This window comes from Lipotes vexillifer, unplaced genomic scaffold (assembly GCF_000442215.2).
Source record: "Lipotes vexillifer unplaced genomic scaffold, Lipotes_vexillifer_v1.1 scaffold629, whole genome shotgun sequence".
Classification (NCBI taxonomy): domain Eukaryota; kingdom Metazoa; phylum Chordata; class Mammalia; order Artiodactyla; family Lipotidae; genus Lipotes; species Lipotes vexillifer.
In genome coordinates this window covers 370,963-391,126 of record NW_006774188.1, presented here as the reverse complement: position 1 = coordinate 391,126, position 20,164 = coordinate 370,963, and the positions used below count along the sequence as shown (strand labels likewise).

At 51.6% G+C, this 20,164-nt stretch overlaps 2 protein-coding genes across 2 annotated transcripts in view; one reads left to right on the top strand and one right to left on the bottom strand.

The window, feature by feature from the left end:
- PLEKHH1 (pleckstrin homology, MyTH4 and FERM domain containing H1) overlaps positions 1-16,785 on the top strand; it is a 42,214-nt gene extending 25,429 nt beyond the window's left edge. The window contains exons 9-28 of the mRNA XM_007449011.1: positions 1,133-1,283; positions 1,442-1,584; positions 2,552-2,662; positions 3,572-3,658; positions 4,009-4,170; positions 5,151-5,231; positions 5,565-5,747; positions 6,142-6,250; positions 7,061-7,173; positions 7,782-7,958; positions 8,323-8,420; positions 8,901-9,078; positions 9,603-9,758; positions 10,802-10,902; positions 11,914-12,055; positions 13,201-13,343; positions 13,461-13,590; positions 15,144-15,230; positions 15,527-15,673; positions 16,624-16,785. Of these exons, the coding sequence (XP_007449073.1) occupies positions 1,133-1,283; positions 1,442-1,584; positions 2,552-2,662; positions 3,572-3,658; positions 4,009-4,170; positions 5,151-5,231; positions 5,565-5,747; positions 6,142-6,250; positions 7,061-7,173; positions 7,782-7,958; positions 8,323-8,420; positions 8,901-9,078; positions 9,603-9,758; positions 10,802-10,902; positions 11,914-12,055; positions 13,201-13,343; positions 13,461-13,590; positions 15,144-15,230; positions 15,527-15,673; positions 16,624-16,785 (2,661 nt within the window). The remainder of the gene's footprint in view (positions 1-1,132; positions 1,284-1,441; positions 1,585-2,551; positions 2,663-3,571; positions 3,659-4,008; positions 4,171-5,150; positions 5,232-5,564; positions 5,748-6,141; positions 6,251-7,060; positions 7,174-7,781; positions 7,959-8,322; positions 8,421-8,900; positions 9,079-9,602; positions 9,759-10,801; positions 10,903-11,913; positions 12,056-13,200; positions 13,344-13,460; positions 13,591-15,143; positions 15,231-15,526; positions 15,674-16,623) is intronic.
- Positions 16,786-18,861: 2,076 nt separating this feature from the next.
- Positions 18,862-20,164, bottom strand: part of PIGH (phosphatidylinositol glycan anchor biosynthesis class H) — an 8,415-nt gene continuing 7,112 nt past the window's right edge. The window contains exon 4 of the mRNA XM_007449010.1: positions 18,862-19,519. Coding sequence (XP_007449072.1) covers positions 19,427-19,519 — 93 coding nt within the window. The 3' untranslated portion in view covers positions 18,862-19,426. The remainder of the gene's footprint in view (positions 19,520-20,164) is intronic.

The window sequence follows — 20,164 nt, the reverse complement described above, 5'->3', positions numbered from 1 at the left end:
AGGGAAAGACTGAAATTCCCCACCAATCTGAGATTGCCTGTGAGCTCTTACAACATTAACTGGAAAAAAAAAAGATTCCCAACATGTTTTTTGAGATCATAACAGTAATATTTTATAAAACTTTTTGTAGAAGGATAAAAAGCCAAAAGTGAAATTTCCTCTTACATTGCTTTTCCCTAATTCCTAACCCCAGAGGCAACTCTCACTAATGGTTTGGTGTTTATTCTGTAATGCCCTCTGATGCATTTACAAATGCATTTACAAATTTACTCTCTCTTACACACACGCACACGCAAAGAGGATGATGTCATACATGTCAGTCTACCCCTTGCTTGTCCACCCAGCCATGTGTCAGGTCTTCCTGCCCCACCTCCACGCACAGCAGAGCTCTGCCTCCCCTTTTAGGACTTCCCAGTACCCCTTGGTATAGATACCCCGTAACTACCTTAACTTGTCCTCCCCTGATTCACAATGTAGGTCATGTCTCTATTTTTCTGTAAAATCAGTGTTGCAATGCACATCACCATGCAAATACATCTCTGTGCACTTATATATGCATATTTCTGTGGGACAGAGATCTAGAGGTGGAATTTAGGGGCAGATAATATGCATGTCTTAAACTTTGACAGGTAGTGCCAAATTACCTTCTAAAAAGATTTTATATAAATCTTTTATATAAAATAGAGTACGCTTTTCCACACAGTTTCCCCAATATTGAAGTAATTGGTCTTTTTAAATTTTTGCCATGATCTCTCGATTTGTCATCCCCACCCACTTTTAAAGCTCCTGTCTCACACTGGGCCCCGTGGCATGGTTTTCTGGCCCCCTAGTGGCAGGGAGCAAGGGTCTCAGCAGCCAGGTGTTCAGCCCTGGTGGGGCAGCTTCAGTGGGGACCACAGAGGATGATGATGTGTGAGGGAGAGAGAAGCATGGAGGTGAGGACACAGAGGTAAGGTCGTCAAGTCGGGAAGGGACAGTTGTCTTTTGGGTGCCCCAGCTGGGTGATGGCTTCCCGTGCTCTAGACAGTCTGTGTTGGCCACGCCCCAGGCACTTGGAGCGGGAGTGAAAGCGCAGATGGGATGGGGCTTGTCTTGCAGCCTTAGCTGCAGTGGGGAGGGGCCTGTCTTGCAGAAAGCCATGCAGATTAGCACGGTGCCCTTTGTGGACGAGTCCTCTGGGTCCGATGATGACTGCAGCTCCCAGGCGAGCTTCCGAACTTCAGTGCCCTGCTCTGAGTCCAGGAAGACCAGTGGACTGGGCAGCCCCCGGGCCATCAAGAGAGGTATGGAGAAGGGTGGTGGGAGGGGTGCGGAACAATGAGGGGCCCTTCATCTCCTCCCATGGGCAGTCCCACATGGGTGTGGAAGACCCTGCAGCTCCCAGGCTGTGTGAGCCAGCAGGCTGTGGACCTGGGCCTTGATTCCTCTTCCCTTTGGACAGGCGTCTCCATGTCCTCGCTGAGCTCCGAGGGCGACTATGCCATCCCCCCGGACGCCTGCTCCCTGGACAGCGACTACTCAGAGCCTGAGCACAAACTACAGCGCACCTCATCCTACTCCACTGACGGGCTGGGCCCAGGCGGGGTGAGCTGGGAGCTTGGCCTCTGCCCCGATGGGGCCGAAGCAGGGCCGGGTGGGAGTGGACCTCCAGCACAAGACCCAGGCAGCAGCTGCATGAGGCGAGGGGTCCCTGGGATTGGTGAAGGGAGGGCAGGAGTCTGGGGGCTGCCACTGATGATATGAGGCCATAGGGAGTGGGCTGGGGGTGTGCAGTTCAGGGCCAGGCACACACAGACCCCATCACTATGGCCCACGGGGCCCAGGAGGAGTTTACACATGTTACCTCGTTTTAGCTCCACACTGACCCTGGGATGCCGAGAGCTAACAATACATTTATTGAGTTTTTTGTGTGCCGGGCACCGTGCTCATGGCTTTGTATGCACTGTCTCATTTGTCCTCACAAATGAGGCTTATTACCCCATCTCGTGGATGAGAAGCCTGAGGCTCAGAGGCATGCTGTTATGCGCCAGAGCCAGTGGTAAATCCAGATGGCTCATTCCCCAGCCCTCGCTCCATAGCACTGCGCTGCCCCGTCTTCATCTCTGCCTCCATGAACCCTCCACCCCAGTTTGCCTGATGTTCCCCAAACCTCTCTTGCCCTTTCCTGCTGCCTGGAATGGCCTTCTTCCTCCTCTGGGCTCGTCTTCAAGGGAAAGGCTGATTTCCTTCCAAGGTCAGTTCAGGTCTGGCTCTTGCCAGAAGCCTTCCCTGGCCAGCCTCTCGCTTGTGCAGCCCCTGATCTACCACCTCCTCAGGGTCAGGTGTTCTCTCCCCCTGCCAGCAGGACCACCCATGCTTTATAAGTCCTCCCTGCACCCTTAGCAGGGCAGTGCCCTGAAAACACACATAATAGATACTCAGTAATTTTTTTTTAATTGATGACAAAGCAGTGACTCAGCTGAGCCATTTTGGCCTGTGTGATGTCCAGGAACCCCAGTGATTTCCCTCTTCTGTTCATCCCTCATCCCCCTACACCTTCCCACTCTTGCAGGAGTCACTGGAGAAGTCAGGCTACCTGTTGAAAATGGGGAGCCGGGTGAAGACGTGGAAGAGGCGCTGGTTTGTCCTGAGACAGGGACAGATCATGTACTACAAGTCTCCGGTGAGACCCTCCTTCCCCAGGACAGTAGGCAAAAGGACCCCACCCCAGCCCCAGAACCACATGAGAGGGGCTGGAAGCAAGGCAGAGGGTGAAGGTCTGGCAGGCAGGGAGAGGCAGCCTGGGCAGGCACCTGAGGCTTTGAGCCCCACACGGGACCATGAGGCTGGTCACCGGTTCTCACAGTGAAATCAGGCACTGAGCAGTCAAGGGCACTTCTAGATGAATTGGCTTGGTGATTCCTTCTTCCTTCAGAAACCGAGCCCTGTAAATGAACCATTCCTAGGCTGCCCTCACATCAGGACTGTTCTAATAGGCGAGCTTGTCACCTCCTCCGTCTCCTTCCTACACTGTTTGGAATTAGGGACCCTTAGGATGTTGGGACCTAGTTTGACAGGCTCTCCCTAGAGAACCAATGTTAACGTTTTAAAGAAGGCAAGAAGGCCTGACTCTTGTGCAACTCCAGTTGATTGTTAGTGGCTACCTTGAGCATCATGTGAAGGATTCAGGTCCCGTATCACTCAATGAGTAGGCATGCTCTGATTGATTAGTTATGTCTGCAGTGGCACTGGAGAAGGTAATGGTGATATATATAGGCCACCTGTTTGCAACACTATAAAATATGTAGTAGAAAGAATTTAAGGGCTTTGTAGCTCAGGAATAACCTGGTGGTTTCTCACCCAGTTTTTAAAGGCACAATCTATACTTTTTGAGGCCTGGATTAGGAGGACCCATGTCTCTAATCATTGCTTCATTTAGTTAGAACCAGGATCCAGAACAAGTTATCCATCATACCACAGCCCAGGAAAGCTTAGGAATCACTTTGCCCATTGTGACCTAGAGTAAGGTCTGAGGGGAAATGATGTGCTCTGGGAAGGCTCCAACCTCTTTCCTCTCCATTCCTCTCTACAGAGTGACATCATTCGGAAACCTCAAGGTCAAGTGGAACTGAACTCCCGTTGCCAAATTGTTCGAGGGGAGGGTGCACAGACATTCCAGGTGAGCGTGTTCCTAGCGGCTAGTGCTTTAGATAGAAGAGGTGCTGGGTTTGGATATGGCTCGGATGGAAACAAAGATGGGGCAGAATGAGCATGTGTGAAAGCCATTACCTCGACGTTTGCATTGATCCTCATTTGTGGGTTTGAGGAAGGAAGAGGAGGCAGAATGTGAGAGATGGAGTGAAGGTAGGAGAGACACAGAGGCAAAGATGACGAGGAGAAGGGAGGGAGGGAGTACCAGGGCAGGAGGAAGGAAGAGCCGGTGGCTTGGAGATCTGCGCCACCACAGAGCCAGGCCCCTGTTCTTCCATCGTCCTGTCTCCCCATCCCCAACCCCTCACTTCTCCACAGCTCATCTCTGAGAAGAAGACCTATTACCTGACAGCGGACTCGCCCAGCCTGCTGGAGGAGTGGATCCGTGTCCTACAGAGCCTGCTGAAGGTCCAGGCCATTGGGCCTCCGGCCCTGACTCAGGGCGGCGCCAAGCCTGCTGTGAAGGGCTGGCTGACTAAGGTATGGGTGGGGTTGGTGGGGGAGGAGCGTGGTGGGCTCCTCATGAGAGGCAGGGGAGCCAGGAGTGAGTGCTGGGCTGGTGGGTCACCTCCTGACACACAGCTCCTTTCTCCAGGAGGCCCCTCACACTGACTACCTGTGGGCTGAACCACACAAGGTGACGGTGAATGAGTGTCTGGAAAAATAGGGGTCAGTGTTGTTACAACAGCAGCTATTCTTGAGACAGGGGACGAAAAGGAATGTATCAGACCCATTTTGAGGTCATTAGGAGTTGCCCTCACCCCTGCCTGTACCCACCACAGCTCAGTGTGAATAGTGGGAAGCTGTGACCTCGGTGAGACAGGTGTGGCCAAAGACTTATCATATCTCAGGCTGCCCTAAAGACGTTTTAATTAGGGCTCTTCTGGTTGCAGGGAGCTGAGAAGCACTTGTTAATCCCAAGAAAGGGGAAGTTAACAAGGAAGTGCGTTAACTAGGCCAGGATGCCGTCAGGAATGACTGTGTGAGCAAGTTCAGTGCTTGGGGCTCTGCCTCTGCCTCTGCTTCCCCGTTCAGTCTATGTTCACAGCCATCTCCTCTGCCCATGTGCAGTGTTTTTTACACTTCACGATTATACTTGCCCAAGGGCTTCAGCCCACCGTGGCCCTTCCCTTCTGACTCTAGCCTCTGCTGACTAGCAAGTTCTTCTCGTGATCATATTCCTGGGACAGGATATCTGGTTGGCCTGGTCGATCTTTTAATGGCAGGTCATACGAGGACGGATGGGGTGTCGCGTGGTACCGTGGACCCTCGCTGTGAAAGGGCTGGTTCCGTTAGTAGAGAATCTGGGTGGCATCTGAGTTTGACCTGGGATTGACCAAAGGATCTGAGTTGGACCAGGGGTTTTGAGATCTGTCTCCCTGTGGCTTCTCCTTGCCAGTCCCGGATCTTCTTTTGGGGTTGTCTGGTTCTAATAATGCTGGTTCATTTCTGGCCTACAGGTCAAGCATGGCCATTCCAAACTGGTCTGGTGTGCTCTTGTTGGGAGAACCTTCTACTACTATCGAAGCCACGAGGACAAGGTACTTCCTGGCCTCCCGACAACTTCCCCCAAACCACATTCCTCTGGCTCCGTGTCCTTATGGAAGGCCCCAGCTTTACCCTCTACCCCACCCAACCCCACAACAAGTACAGAGCTGGCTGGCCAGATCCCTCTAGAGTGTGTGACCAGTGTGCATGGTCCGCAGACCCTGCCTGTGTGGTCTGTCTGTGCTTCTCCAAGTCCGCCTCAGCCAGGGAGCTGTAGTCTCCCCCTCGTCCTTGATTGCCGGCCGTACAAGGCCTGAGGGTTCAGAGAGAGGAGACTCCTCCGTTCCCCGCTGGCCCTCCCATTCACGGAAGGCTCCTGTCCACAGCGCCCCCTGGGCCGTCTGCCTGTGCGGGACGCACGCATAGAGGAAGTAGATCGATCCTGTGACTCAGACGAGGACTATGAGGCTGGAGGGACCCGGCGGTTGCTTTCCTCCCACTGCACCCTTGTGATCCACCCCCCAGAGCACAGCCCCACCTACCTCCTCATTGGCACCAAGCATGAAAAGGTATGGGAGGGGGCTGGGCCTCCATGGCAAAGCTTGCACCTTTGATTCTCACCTTCCTTCTCTCTTCTGAGCTTCCCCAGATTCGAATCTATTTCCCTCCTGGACATTTTGGCAACTAGTATTTCCTGAATATTCCTTGTATTGAATCCATTCCCAGTGACCAACATCTCTTCACTGGGGCCATGAGATGGAGGGAACCACAAGCTTAGGAACTTGGGTTCACATTCAGCCGATCCCAAGTCTTTCCTCTTAGGGACCAGTGGCCTTGACTTGTGCCAACCAGACAGGCTGACCCTCACCCTGGGCTTGGCCCCTTCAGGGAGGCTCCCTTGGAGCTCTTGCCTCCATTCTTCCCCAGCCCAGCCCCATCAGGTGGCTTTCCATCCTTTTCCAGGATACGTGGCTTTACCACCTCACAGTGGCTGCAGGTGGCAGCAGTGCCAAGGTGGGCACTGCCTATGAGCAGCTCATTGGACAGCTGATGGATGGTGAGGGAGACCCAGGTAAGGCGAGGGTGGCCATCACTGCTGGGTTGGTGGGTGGTGGCTGGGTAACTGTTGGTCAGGAACCCAAAGAAAGCACTACTGTACCCTGAAGCTGTTTGGAGACCTTCTAAGCCACAGAAGGGCATTCCCGTCCCAAGCTCCAGGACCCCTGTTTCTGGTGAGGATACTGAGGAGACGACTCAGTATCCGGGGGAGTTGTCTGGGGAGCAGACTTTCCGGTCACTCGGTCAATGTTTTACTTTGTTCACTGCAACTTTCCTGGCTGGGCAGAGGGTTGAGGAAAGAAGGTGGCTGGTTAATCTATAGTTAAGAGTTTGTTAATAAATGAAGCCTAAGTTAGGATCAGGCTAACTAAGCCTGGGGCATTTGGGGGTCTTTATTTTGCTACTGATTCTCAGGACCCTGAGGATCCAAGGGCACCCAGAACACTCACTGCTTTACTGCTGCTCCGAGGCTTGTTTGTTCCAGGCTGATATACGCTCCTCTATCCAGACCTAGCGCTGCAGGGAGAGGCCCTCCCCTGCACACACACGCTTGCACTCCGATGTCCATGCCTTGCGTTGGACGTTCACCCCTATTGCAGCCCCACGAGCAAAGCAGTAGCCGCCTTCCTGTAAGCCATGCTCGTGAGTGTGCTGAATAAATGCAGTGCACAGCCCACACTCTGTGGATATAGATCCAGCACAGCCCACGTGTCCCGACTGTGAAAGCACCGTCTTCCCCAGAGATCAGGGTCGGGGTGCGGGGGAGGCGAGTTCCCTCCTCGGTGGTAACGGCTGCCGCTCTCTGGTGCTGTGCTCCGGGCAGATTCCCCCCTCTGGAGGCACCCCATGCTGTGCTACAGCAAAGACGGGCTGTACACCTCCCTCACCACACTGCCCTCCGAGGCCCTGCAGACGGAGGCCGTCAAGCTCTTCAAGGTAAAGTAGGAGCTGAGCCCAGGCCCACGGACTGGTGGCGGCGCCCTTGCCCTGTGCCCAGGCTCTGCCCAGAGCAGTTCTTCCCACCACGGTGATGCCGGCGTGGAGAAGACCTGTGCAGTTTAGCGGGGAGCTCCCGGAGGGATCTGAAGAGGAAGGGAAAGAAAGTCCCTCAGGGCTCCCATCATGTCCTTTACGGCAGGGAGGCTGGAAGCTCTGGGACTTCATTCATGGGCCCTTGGGGAGCACTAGCGGAACGAAGAGCTGCCCTCCTGTAGTGAGCAGCGGATCTGGACCTGAGAGATTCTGGCCTATTTTAGAATATTCTTTGTTCCCCTCTGAATAGTCTATCTTTTTAAAAAATGAATATGTCTTGCTTATGTAATGGAAACATGTAAAGGAAAGATCCTATCCCAAAGTAGCCTTCTCGGTAAGCGTAGACATTCTCGAGCAGTAACGATGCTCCCTCCTAGAAAGAGCTGTCTGCCGTGAACCGGAGCCTTCCTTGAGCCCTGGGGGTGGGGGGATGGCCCAGTCCGTCCCCTGTCACAGAGGATGATAATCAGGGGGCTGTCAGTCTACCTGTGCCCACTGTCATTTCCCTGCAGTCGTGCCAACTCTTCATCAACGTGCCCGTGGAAGCGGCCTCGGTGGACTACCATGTGTCCCTGGCCCAGACCGCACTGCAGGTCTGCCTCGTTCACCCCGAGCTGCAGAGCGAGCTGTACTGCCAGCTCATGAAGCAGACCAGCTGCCGCCCGCCGCAGAAGTGCTCCCTCATGCAGGTGGGTGTCCCTGGGGCGGAACTGCCGACAGGAGCCGTCGGCCAGGGCTGCCCAGGACGTGGGAAAGGTGGAAGGAGGTGACAGGGCAGGCATCCTCCGAGCCTGGCAGCCAGCAGGCGGCTTCCGTACTCAAGGCTGCCCGGGTCCCGCTGCCCTCTCTGTGCCCCTTCTGGATGTCTGCACAGAGTCAGGTTGTGTGATTGCGGCTCTGCACAAAGCCCGACCAGGCTGGCCATCCTGATGCCCGCAGAAGGCTGGGGGCTGCGGTTCAGAGAGGGTGGTGAAGGCTCTGTAGCTCAGGACTGCGATGGTGGTGGCACGGCGGACCCAGCGCTCAGCCCACATTTCTTGTTTCCCCCGGCAGTGCTGGCAGCTCCTGGCTCTGTGTGCCCCACTTTTCCTGCCTCAGCACCACTTCCTCTGGTACGTCAAACAGCAGCTCCAGCGCCACGCAGATCCCCGGTGAGTGCACGTCGTTTCCTCTGCCACTCTGGCATTACCGACTGGCGTGATCTGGAGGGACACAGGGGAGACTAGGATGGATCAGATCGCCCCGCCCTCTGGGGTTTGCACAGTGGTCATGTAGACTTTGCCCATCACCACGTACGCAGATGGGCACGTGGAGATCTGGGCACGCTCTGCACACCAATCCACGTGCGTGTGGGTATTTAGTGGGGGCCCTCATGTGGAGCTGCCGCACCCCCAGATCATCCCCAGATTTGCATTCTCTGTTGCCATGTTTTCTGGCTTCTGCAGAAAATATCCGTGCCAGCAACCTGCAGCAGATAGGCCCCGAATGACAAATTAACACCCCAGACCAGTCTTTGGGGCTCGTGTCACAGCCTTCCGGCTGCAGGTTTGGTCCTATAGGTTACACGTAGTGTGTCAAGGTGGTAGGGATGAGTGGATTCCCGGTTTTCCTTTCTTCCTTCTCCTTTTTAGAAATGAGACGGGCCAGTACGCCACGTACTGCCAGCGGGCAGTGGAGCGGACGCTGCAGACTGGGGAGCGGGAGGCCAGGCCCTCGCGCATGGAGGTGGTGTCTATCCTGCTGCGGAACCCCTTCCACCACTCCTCGCCCTTCAGCATCCCCGTGCACTTCACCAACGGGACTTACCAGGTGATGAGCGACCTACCAGGTGCCAAGGCTGCCGCGCCCCCTGTGCTGAGTCTTCTCATATTGCCGTCCCAGAGGAGAACACCTTTGGGCCAGTGGGTGCTAAGCCTCCCTAGGCCCAGCAGATCTTAACAGGCAGACCAGCCAAAGGATGGGCCTGGGGTATAGGGGTGAGTGTGGAGGGAGTACGGAGCTTGAATCACAAAAGCGCTTCACTCTTTGGGGCTTGGGAAGAGGATCTTTTGAACCCACTATGTGAACAGGGAAGCTGACACACTGACCAAGAAAGTGGCAGGGAAAGGGCCTCCCAAAGAGTGACAGCAAAGGAGGAACGGAGCTTATGTGGGACTTCAGTTTATGGTGGGCGGGCTCCTCCCTTAAGCACTCGCCCTCTGCACGTGGAAACCAGCTTTCTTTGGCCTCTGCCGTCGCCCTCGCTCCTTTCAGCCATGCCTTTCCACCTCCCGGGCTCTGACCCCTCCACGAGCCCCCGTGGGCCCCTCTCAGGAGGTCCCCTCTCCCGGCAGGTGGTGGGTTTTGACGGCTCCTCCACAGTTGACGAGTTCCTCCAGCGGCTGAACCAGGAGACGGGCATGAGGAAGTCCTCCCATTCTGGCTTTGCCCTCTTCACGGACGACCCTTCTGGCAGGGACCTGGAATACTGCCTGCAGGGGAGTGTCAAGGTGATGGTCCCCCGTAAGCCACCTGAGCCACCTTTGTCTTCAGGATTTTGTGTTCCCAGCTTGTTTGGGGCTGAGCTTGAGGCCAGCATTTCTGTGCCATCTTAAAATGTGCCCATATAGGCAGAGTAAAGTCGTTTGTGCCCTTGTCTCTGGAGAGAAGATCTCCACATCCCTCCCTCCCTCCCTCCCTTGAGAGGCTATTCAGCTTCCAGAAGAAAAGCCGCTTCCCAGCTCAGGGTAGGAAGCACAGGGAGGCATTTCTCAGCAACAGCCCCACCCGGGCGGAGCCCGCTGCCAGTTTCGTACACACATGCGTAGACGGACAACTGTATGCCTGGACCCAGCAGATGTTGTGTTGTATGCTGGCAGCTCACTCTTACCCAGTCTGCCAGGGCCCGTGCTGTGCTTACAGGTTCCACCAACTTTAAAGAGGTAGATCCTTGTGGTACTTCTGTGCGTAAAGGCCCTTGAGTGGGATTCGAACCCTGTGTTACATTAGGGTCTGGGGTTAGAGCCACGGGGCATGCTGGGTGTTTGTGGGATGTGCTGGAGCACTTGATGAGGATGAGCGTTTTGGCTGCAGTTTCTGCTTTCTTTATGGTGACAGGGCAAAGGCTCCTATAGTCTTTTACCATTGCCTGGAAAAACTATGCCCAGGCATCTGTAAGGCTTTGTTACACAGTAGGCCTCCGGTTATATTTGTTGAAGAGAATGGCTGTTGGTGGGAGGGAAGTGGAGCCTGTGATAAGGGGCCATGGTTTTGAACTGGGGCCTGTCTAGCCTCTGGGAGGCCCCCTCAGATGTCCAGGCAATGGCGGCAGCATTCCATGGTTTGCTGCCCAGGCCATGCTCAGAGCTACACCTCTGTCTGTGAGAAAGCCACAGGCACCCTGGGTCCTGGGAGCATGAGGCCCCACGGGTCGGCCTCCTGATGGAGGACAGTCCTTCAACTCTGCCCCGCTGCTCTGCCCGAGTCCAGCCGTGACTGGACCTTGTTCCCTTCATCAGGGGCTTTTCTGACTTTCCTCTTTTACCTCATGCAGATCTGCGATGCCATCTCCAAGTGGGAACAAGCCCTGAAGGAGCTGCACTCCGGAAAGTCTGAGGGTGGCACACGTGTCGTGAAGCTGATGTACAAGAACAGGTCCTGGGCACCGCCAAGGGGGACCGAGCATGAGAGCTGCCGCTGGGGTGCAGCTCATCACTCCCCCAGCTGGAGGCCTGTCCTGCACAGGCAGGGCGCCCAGAGATATAACACTGCCTGCTGGTCAGTAGCTGGAGGCCCAGACTGGCTCTGCTGGCCTCTGTGAGACCCTGGACAGCTCAGGCTCTCCGTCCCTGTACTGTGTCTGCACACTCACTCTCACACACACACACACACACACACACACACACACACACACCCCTGCCCCCCAAACAGACCAACTTCCTCAGGTGGCTGCATGTGTTACATTAGGAGAGGAAGATTTTGTCTGAGCACTAGATATTTAAGACTAAAGAATAAATTGCTCCTGGGGGCTTCCCTGGTGGCACAGTGGTTGAGAGTCCGCCTGCCAATGCAGGGGACGCGGGTTCGTGCCCTGGTCCGGGAGGATCCCACATGCCGCGGAGCAGCTGGGCCTGTGAGCCATGGCTGCTGAGCCTGCGTGTCCGGAGCCTGTGCTCCGCAACGGGAGAGGCCACAGCAGTGAGAGGCCCGCGTACCAAAAAAAAAAAAAAGAAGAAATTGCTCCTATACCAGTTCCAGGAAATACAGAAGGAGAAATTCTGACTTAATACCAATTTGACTAAGAAAATTCCATCCCAGTATGTCTCCAGGCAGATGATTTCCATTAGTCTCTTGGAATCTTAACTCATTCAGTTTCCTAATAAGCTATGGTTCCAGGTACCAGATTCCCCTCACCAAATCCAGTAAGTCTTAACGGTGAATTCAGAACCAACCACGTGCTACTGTTGCTGTGGGACCTGATGGCCCTCTATCTGCTCTGTGTCATGCTTGGTTAAGTTTTTTGGAGGCAGTGGAAAATAGGCTCACAGATGGTATAAAAAGAGTAGTTTCTTTCTTTCTTTGGAAATCAAGATAAACAGATGCAGAGACAGCTTCACCCGTTTGGGATCCCTGCTGAGCCCTGGCTTCTCACTCTCTCCCCTGTAGGCTGTACTTTCGGAGTCAAGTCAAAGGGGAGACAGAGCGAGAGCGCCTGCTGCTTGCCTCCCAAACTAGCGGAGAGATAGTGGCAGGGAGGTTTCCTGTCAACAAGGAGCTGGCTCTGGAGATGGCGGCACTGATGGCCCAGGTAAGGTTCTGTCCAGGAGTCAGGAGGGTCAGGAGATGTCTTGGACTCACAGGTGGAGTGCACCACCCAGGCGGCAACAGGAGATTCTGCGGGTCCTGAGGTGCCAGAGAGGGCGGCCTTGCTGACTCCTCACACAGCAGAGTGCCTCACTGCAGATCCAGGCTACGTGCAGAACTCTGGGCGTGGAAACCAGGGGCCTGGGTTTGAATCCTAGCCACCTTCCCGCTATGAGATCTTGGCCAAGTCACTTCACTTGTCTGTGCTCTGATTCCCTTTTTTGTATCCCGAAAACAAAAATACCTCCCTGCCTGCCCCGACAGGGTTGTACTAAGTGTAATTCCTAGATAATGTATGTCATATAATGTATGTGGTTAAGTGTGTACCCACAGCTGTCAAACATTGTAATGAGAACTAGGAAAAGGAACACACATTAAGACTTTGACTCTTCTATTACCTTTAGGAGGCTGTCTTGCCAAAGGAATCTGGGATACCTTCCTGGTTCCCGTAAGAAAGAGTCTGGATCTACATGCTGGAGAGGATGGGGAAATAATAACAGTTGACCTTTAATACAATAAACGTGTGTTGAGTATGCTGTAGAGGGCCCTGTGCAAAACATTTTATATGTAGTACCCTATTTAGTTCTCACCTCCACTTTATAGATGAGTAAACTGAGGCTCACAGAGTTTAACTTGATCCTGGTTTCAGAGCTGGTCAATGGCAGAGCTGGGATTTGAGCCAAGTATCTGACTCTAATGGCCACATTTGGAACAGTCAGCTCTACTGAAGGATCTGTAGCATCTTCAATCCTGCATCCCATATTTTTGGATTAGAAGCCAGAATTTCTATAGTGTTTTCCCTTGTCTGCCACTAATTAACTGTGTCTTTGGATAAGGCACTTAACCTCAGCTGCAAAAGGAAAGTTGATCTAGACAATCTCCAATATTCTAGGACCCTAAGGTTGTTTCTCTAGTGTCTGTGAAACTTGAGATAAAGGGTCTGTCTGTACACAAGAAGTGTTTTTTCACATCCATTCACACCTCACCAAAAAAGGGATGAAATAATGGTTTATTTCACCTCTCTCAGCAGGCCCCCACCCCATTCACATCCAAATTCCTGATTTGTCCCTCCGTGTGCTTCTACCACAGGTAGAGTATGGGGACTTGGAGAAGCCCATCCTTCCAGGACCTGGGGGCACACCCCCTGCCAAGGCTCTGCATCACCTCCAGCAGGTCCTAGACAGGTTCTACCCAAGGCGCTACAGACACGGGGCCCCCCTGGAACAGCTGAGGTAGGCTGCAAGGTCTTGCAAGGAGTCACCGTAGGGAGGCAGGGGCTGCAGAGCTGGGGAAAACCTCAGAGCTGCAACAGAAACATGGCACCATCTCTCTCCATCCGTCTAAACCAGGCACCTGGCAGATCAGCTGACCACAAAGTGGGCAGCACTGCGAGGCTGCTCCTCTCCTGAGTGCATCCGCATCTACCTGACAGTGGCCCGGAAATGGCCCCTCTTTGGTGCTAAGCTCTTTGCTGCTCAGGTAAGTGTGGGCGGTTTCCAGCCGAAAGAGTGGTTACCACACCCTCAGGAACTCCCTAAGTTTCTCCTGGATTCGGTCATGTTTGAGCCAGTTCAGTCTGCAGCACCCACCCACAACCACTAGGGGTCACTATCTTTCCACCCATTTCTTGCCTACTCCAGCTTTCCCTGGTCCAGAGCAGTTGTGACTCATTGCTTTCGGGCCAGGGTTATTTCTGGGTGATCCTTAACTTTCCTTTATTGACTTCTTTCCCAATCCTACCCTTGAAAAAAAAGATAGGGTCAACTAATCCACAACAGAGTTCAGACTTGATATGATGTTCCTCTTGAGAATGTTTTTATTTTAAAAAAAGTTTGAAAGAACAACGTGTAACCTAAACAAATACATCTCTGCTGACCTGGTGCAGCCACAGAGGGATCTGACTACTCAGGCACCAGTTAATTTCTCCTGCTGGAAGGCCAGGTGGCTAAAAGTAATTTCAGATGGAACTTTTCTTCACTGGGTATCTGGTGTGCATGAAACTTTGTACGTAATCACACAGAGTATCCTATCTTCGAAGCTGGATCATGATCCTGTTCACTATAAGGATACAGATTAGACAACAGATATTCACTCATTCATTCAACAAAGAATTGTTGAGCTCCTACTATGTCTCAGGCATTGTGCTAGTTGTCTGAGGTGACAAGAGGTGAGCAAATCAGACACGTCCTCGCCTTCATGGAGCTTCCCATCTAGTGGGGGAGGTACACACTCATCAAATATTCACACATACACTCTCTTTCTAAATATATATATATATTATATATATATATATATATAATATATATAATTTTTTTAGAAACTGTCACAAGTGCCATGAAGGAAAAGTACAGGGGTGTTATAAAGGCATATAACATGGGGACCCACTTAGTCTGGAAGGTTGGGAGAAGCTCCTGAAAAAAAGGGACATGTCCATCTCTCTCCCCAGGGTAGGAGAGATAGGAAATCTGGATTGCCCTACTGCAGCCCTGGCAGTGAAAATTAGTCATTCTAGGACTTATCCACCAAAATAGTAATTTTTCTCCCTGGTAGGGCCTAAAGCCCTTGCATTATTGTTTTCCTAATTATTTTATAGTCCCTAGGAAATTGGTTGAAGCAAGATGCAGCTTGCACTTAGGAGGGCCTATGGGTGGAATGCTGTCAGTGTCTGAGAGCCAGGAAAAAACAGCTTGTTCTCCATGCCTGTGACAGAACAGCCAGGGCTGGCGTCTGTTCTGGAACAGGAACAAAGTGTACTGTGTTCTGTACCATGGCAGGATGGGCTATAGGTACTACAAGAAAGTGATACTCGGGGTTGTTAGTAGGTGGCCAGAGCCCCAAGCCAGGTGCCTCCTGCCACGAGCAGCCTGTTTACTCCAGCATACCATACAAATACTATCTTCTATGTTTTCCAAAAGAAAAAAGTTGGAAATCACTGCCTAGCAGATCCCTGGGTGTCCCTTCTTCCTCAGAAAGCTCTAGTGGTTCGGAATCCCTAGCTGTGGATGTCTGATGGGATTTTCCTGTTCCCCCAGCCTGCACAGCTGTCTTCCAAGGAGAACACTCTGGTGTGGATTGCCGTGAATGAGGATGGTGTCAGCATCCTGGACCACAACACCATGGTACGGGAGGATGGGGGCTGGCTTCCTGACCCCTCCTTCTCCTGACAGTATCTTTTCTTCTCTCTGGACTCAAAGGGCTGAGCTAAGTGACCACGGTTTTTCTTCCCCCACCCCCTGCCCAAGTACTGCTGTCCTCTAGTCTAGACACAGCTTGTAGACATTCAAAATGTAGATCTCCAAAGTGTGACCACTTCAGACTTCTCCCTTCCTGGTCTGGAAGAGACCGGGCATGCTGGCTCCTAGCTCAGGAGGCAGGTGGAAAGTTTTCCCAGAACTAACTGGCTCTTTCCCCACAGCAAGTGCACGTCACTTATCCCTACTCTTCAGTGATGACCTTTGGTGGCTGCCGGGATGACTTCATGCTTGTGATTAGATCCATTTCAGACAAGAGCTCTGGAAAAGGCCACATTGAGAAGTTGATCTTCCGGATGGCTGCTCCCAAGGTGGGTCTGAAAGCTGCTAAAACATTTTACCCTGCTGTGGTCTGATGAGATGGGCTCGGAGCTTAGAAAGGAAACTGGGGTTATGACAGTACTCTAGAAGGGCCCTGCCCCAAATGAAACTTTTGGCCCTATCATCAGTACCCCAGAGGGTTCAGGTGGCGTCTCTGCGGTCACTGCTGAGCTGGCAGGTGGCGGGGCTGGCGGGAGAGGGAACTCACTCTGGCCCAGCTACTCTGCGCTCCTCACGTTACCTTCCTCTGTTCTGTCCGCCACAGCACCGGACAGGCTTGAATGGGGGCCCTCTTGCTGCTGTCATCCTTGCAGCAGGCCCAAGTGTTCTCACCTTGCCTTGGGCTCTGCTGTCCCGGCACCAGTCACAAGTGGGACAGTCTGAACGTGCTCCCCCTTCCCTGGGGTCTTGAAGAAGGTCCTAGGAACTGTTCACTTTAAGGGCCTTGTTCCTACTCAGTACAGGAAATGTCGATGCAAAAAATAACAATTGTAGAGACTCTGAAACCAAAGTTCTGATTTATAGTTCCTGGCTCCCTTCTGAGCAACTGGAAACCCTGTTGTTTTAACCCTAAAGCTGGAGTTCGCCAAACCACCTCCTCCTTTCAATACTGTCCCTGCCAAAGGAGAGGATATACAGAGCCTCTCCTCTAGGGAGGCTGCCTTGCCTTGTCTTGGAGACAGCCAGGGCAGAATGTTGGTCCTCCTGTCCTCAGGAGGTACAGGGCACCTCAGGACCTCCAGACGCCTATTTCACTAGGCCTCTGAGCCTCACAGGAACGATCCCCTTTGGACATTTCCTCCCGGGTGGGTATTTTAATTTAAGGGACAAACTGAAGCCCAGGAAACTTATATAACCACTGCAACAGCTAGTGAGTGAGAGAGCCAGGATTCAAGCCAAAGCCAGTGTTCAATTCCTTTGTTTCTCTTTCTCTCCTTAGATTGCAGAGGTGACCTTCATCATGGCCAGCTACATGAACCACTGCTCCACAACCGTGGACCCACCCCCCAACCCGCCTGCTGCCTGCCAGCCATGGGAACTGGATGGACGACAGTTCTTTGCTTCTGTTCCATGTGCTGCCAAGGGGCCAACGTTGCTGTGAATATTCCTCCTACCCCTTTCCCCACCACCACCTGGTGCCTCTGGGATTAGAGAGATGTATCCTCGGGTGCGATACTACTGTGATGGGTCCAACAGCCCCCTGCAGCCTGCCCCAGTTGTTCTGTGAAATGTGTATTTCAGTGTCCATGAAGACTTTACTCTCTAGGTGCCTTATAAAGTTTCAGGGCCAACCTTTAAAAATCCAGACCCAGTACAAAAACCACTTTTTTTTTCATAAGAATACTGAGCTCTGGATGCTGCCCAATTCTAGACACAGATAGGGATGGCCCACTGTTACTGGTTACTGAGGGCATCAGTGCTGTAAGTCAGAATTTCCTGCACTGCTACTCTCAGGGAGACTAATATGTTTATGTTGTGTATGGTCCTCATGCAGGGGTTTATACTTGAAGTTTTCCTGACATCCCTGAACAGGGGAGGACTAGAATTTCCAATTCACCTGAACTCCAACAAAAGCTTAGAACGCACTGGGACTGGACTTCCTTTCCCATATGGGAAAGCTGTTGGCAGGGCTGGAGAAAAAGGAGGAGGCTCACCTTCCCCTGGTGCGAACGAGGAGGCATCGGCGGTGCCCTTCTGGGGCAGCGGCACCTGTCTCTGCAGGACAAGGCGCTATTCGCCTGAGACTGAAGCTGTTCTCCCTCACACTGGACCATCAGCCCAACTGGGTACAGGCAAGGGCACGGGCTAGGTCCAACCTGACCTCTCCCTGTCTCCTTTTAACAACTGGACAGGGCTCAGTGAAGGCTGTGCTTACTACTGCAGGAGAAGGTGGTCGTCGCTTGTCCCCCTGCTCTTTGAAACACCAAGCAAATGCATTCTGCTTTTTGCTGCTCTGTGAGGCCACCAAAGATGAGTCAGAAACAGAAGACACCCCTGCAGGCTCGTGGGCCTGGATTTGCTCCTTAAGACTTCTGGCGAACTTGCGCTGGGAATGTTTGAGGGCAGACGCACATATGTGTTATCTGTCCTAGCCTGAGAGCATCAGGTGAAAGGAATTGAAAGTATCTTTCACCTTTTGTCTTCCTGACGATGCCAATATGCCCCCATCCCCGAGTGAGACCTTCTGTTGGATGCAGATGATCTTGTCTCTGCCCTCCCTTAACAGGAAAAAAAAAAAAAAAAAGACGAAAGAGTTAATTTATACTCTGATTTTCCAACATTGAGGAAACTGAGTTTTATTTCATAGCTCTAAGGCAGTCTTATCATTTTTCGATAAAGTGCCAAACAAACTATATGGGCTTAGCAATAGCATCCAAGAACCAAGCCTTTAACCCCAGCAAAGTGTGTGTGTGTTGCACACTGTGAATACTGCAAGGCTGGAACTAGTTTATCTGAACACCTCAGCTGCTGTAAGCTTCCCCTCTCTCACCCATTAAACTGACAAGCATGATGAAAAAAGCAGCACATCAGAGTGTCTACCTTTTTTAAATGAACTTGACTTTGCCAGGCTGGCAACTTTATAGCTGCCTCCCATTTCTGTTCCTGCCTTTCCCCCAGCATTTGGGATTTAGCTGAGACATTTCTACCTCGAACAAGTCACATGTCACATGTCCCACAGGCTCCTGAATAACCCCTCAAGGGCTGGTGTAAAAGGCAGAAGTTACAGCTCTGGTTTTGTAATATCCTGAGTGTGTCTAAGGCAAATAAGGAATTATCATCTAGCCAGGAGTTAAAAAAAAAAAAAAAAAAAAAATCCCAAAGAAAAAGTAAGCAAGAATGGAGCTGTGTTCATATTGAATTTGGGAGTCAAGCTGTTTCCCCCACCCTGTCTTCTTCCCAACCCTTCAGGAATCCTCCCTTAGTTTATTAATTTTATATAGAAGAAACTGCCTTATAAACAAAGGCTTCTATAGTATGTATGTTTATCCTTCTTTAACATGTCTGGAAACCAAAGTCAAATTTCTGTCTGGCCTTTTATCTCACCCCTCTTGGCAAAAGAAGTTTTTGAAACCATAGACAATGCTGAGTAACAAGAGTATTAATGTGCTTGACACCCATGACTGAAATGCCATGATCGTGTTTGCCAATAAAAAGCAGCTGTCTGAACCAACCAATTGTGTATGTTTTGGAAGGAGATCTGTTGATTAAGAGAATCATCATAAATTAACCCTGTACAGAACATAGGAGCTAGGTGGACAGACAGTAGTCTTTTGTAGGACATTTCTTCCTACTGACCAGCCCCTGAAGGGCTTGCTTTTTCTCTTAGCTTTTATACAGGGGTACTGTGCAGTTGAAAATTATCTTTCTCAAGAGATCTGATGTCAGTTTCCCATTGTCTTGCTCTACAAATTTCAACAAAAAGTAAACTTGAACGTGCTTAGGAATATCACAAAGTGCTCTTCGTCAACATTACTCCTGACATACTGTTTCGAGGTCTCCCCTCAGGTGGTAAACAAAATCTTACAAGGGGAACACTAAAATACACATAAATACTTTGCTCAACATCACACAATAAGTTAGGCTTCCAGGCACCTGCTCTATGGCTCTGAGATCCACCGCATCCATACTGGTTCCTAGGACCGTGCCCACTTGATGGTTTAAAATACAGAAAGTAAACCAGCCACTGTGGCTTAGGAGTCCTCTCCTCTGGAAAACAATACTGGCCTTCTAAATGCTGGGACTCACGGGCTCGTTGATGTGGCTTTCTGGTGTGCCAGGATGTCCTGGCAGCTTCTGTACACTTCAATCAAGCAGTCCAGCCGGGGCTTGGCACTCTGAATTCCAAAGGAGAGAAATGCAGAGACAAGATGAACGTAAAGTGCTTAGTGGTATTGTGTCCATGTGCAACCTCAATCTCTCACCCACGACCAGGGGGTCTAAATGGTACAGGTGTGGGCTTCAGAGAGGCAGAAGTTCAGGCCTCACAGCATTTTGCTAGGAGGAATCCCTAACCAGGCCCACATCCCAGCCTGCGAACTGTGAAAGCAGGAGCTCGAAAGACAGTTTTTAATCTGTCTAAATTTCATGACCTCCCCCTAAGAGAAAGCAAGAAGAGTAGCAAGGACAGACCCTCCTGGGAAATATCACAAGCTGCAAAGCAGTTCCCAGAGACAAGAAGGGCAGTTTAATATGTAAATATTGAAAATTATTTTGTATAATGAAATGTAATACAACCAAATGAAAAGAAGAGCCACAGAATGGGAAAAATATATGGGGAAAACATATTTCATAACAGTTTGCTACCCAAAATATATAAATTATTACAATGCATAATCACCATCTAGTATCTACTTGACTAATAGAGGAGATGGATAGTTTAAAACAGAAAATACTGATAGGTAGTACTTACAAGGAAATATGAAAAGTCTCTTTGTCATTTAAAGAGGCACAAATTTAATAACTCTAAATTCCTTTCCCTA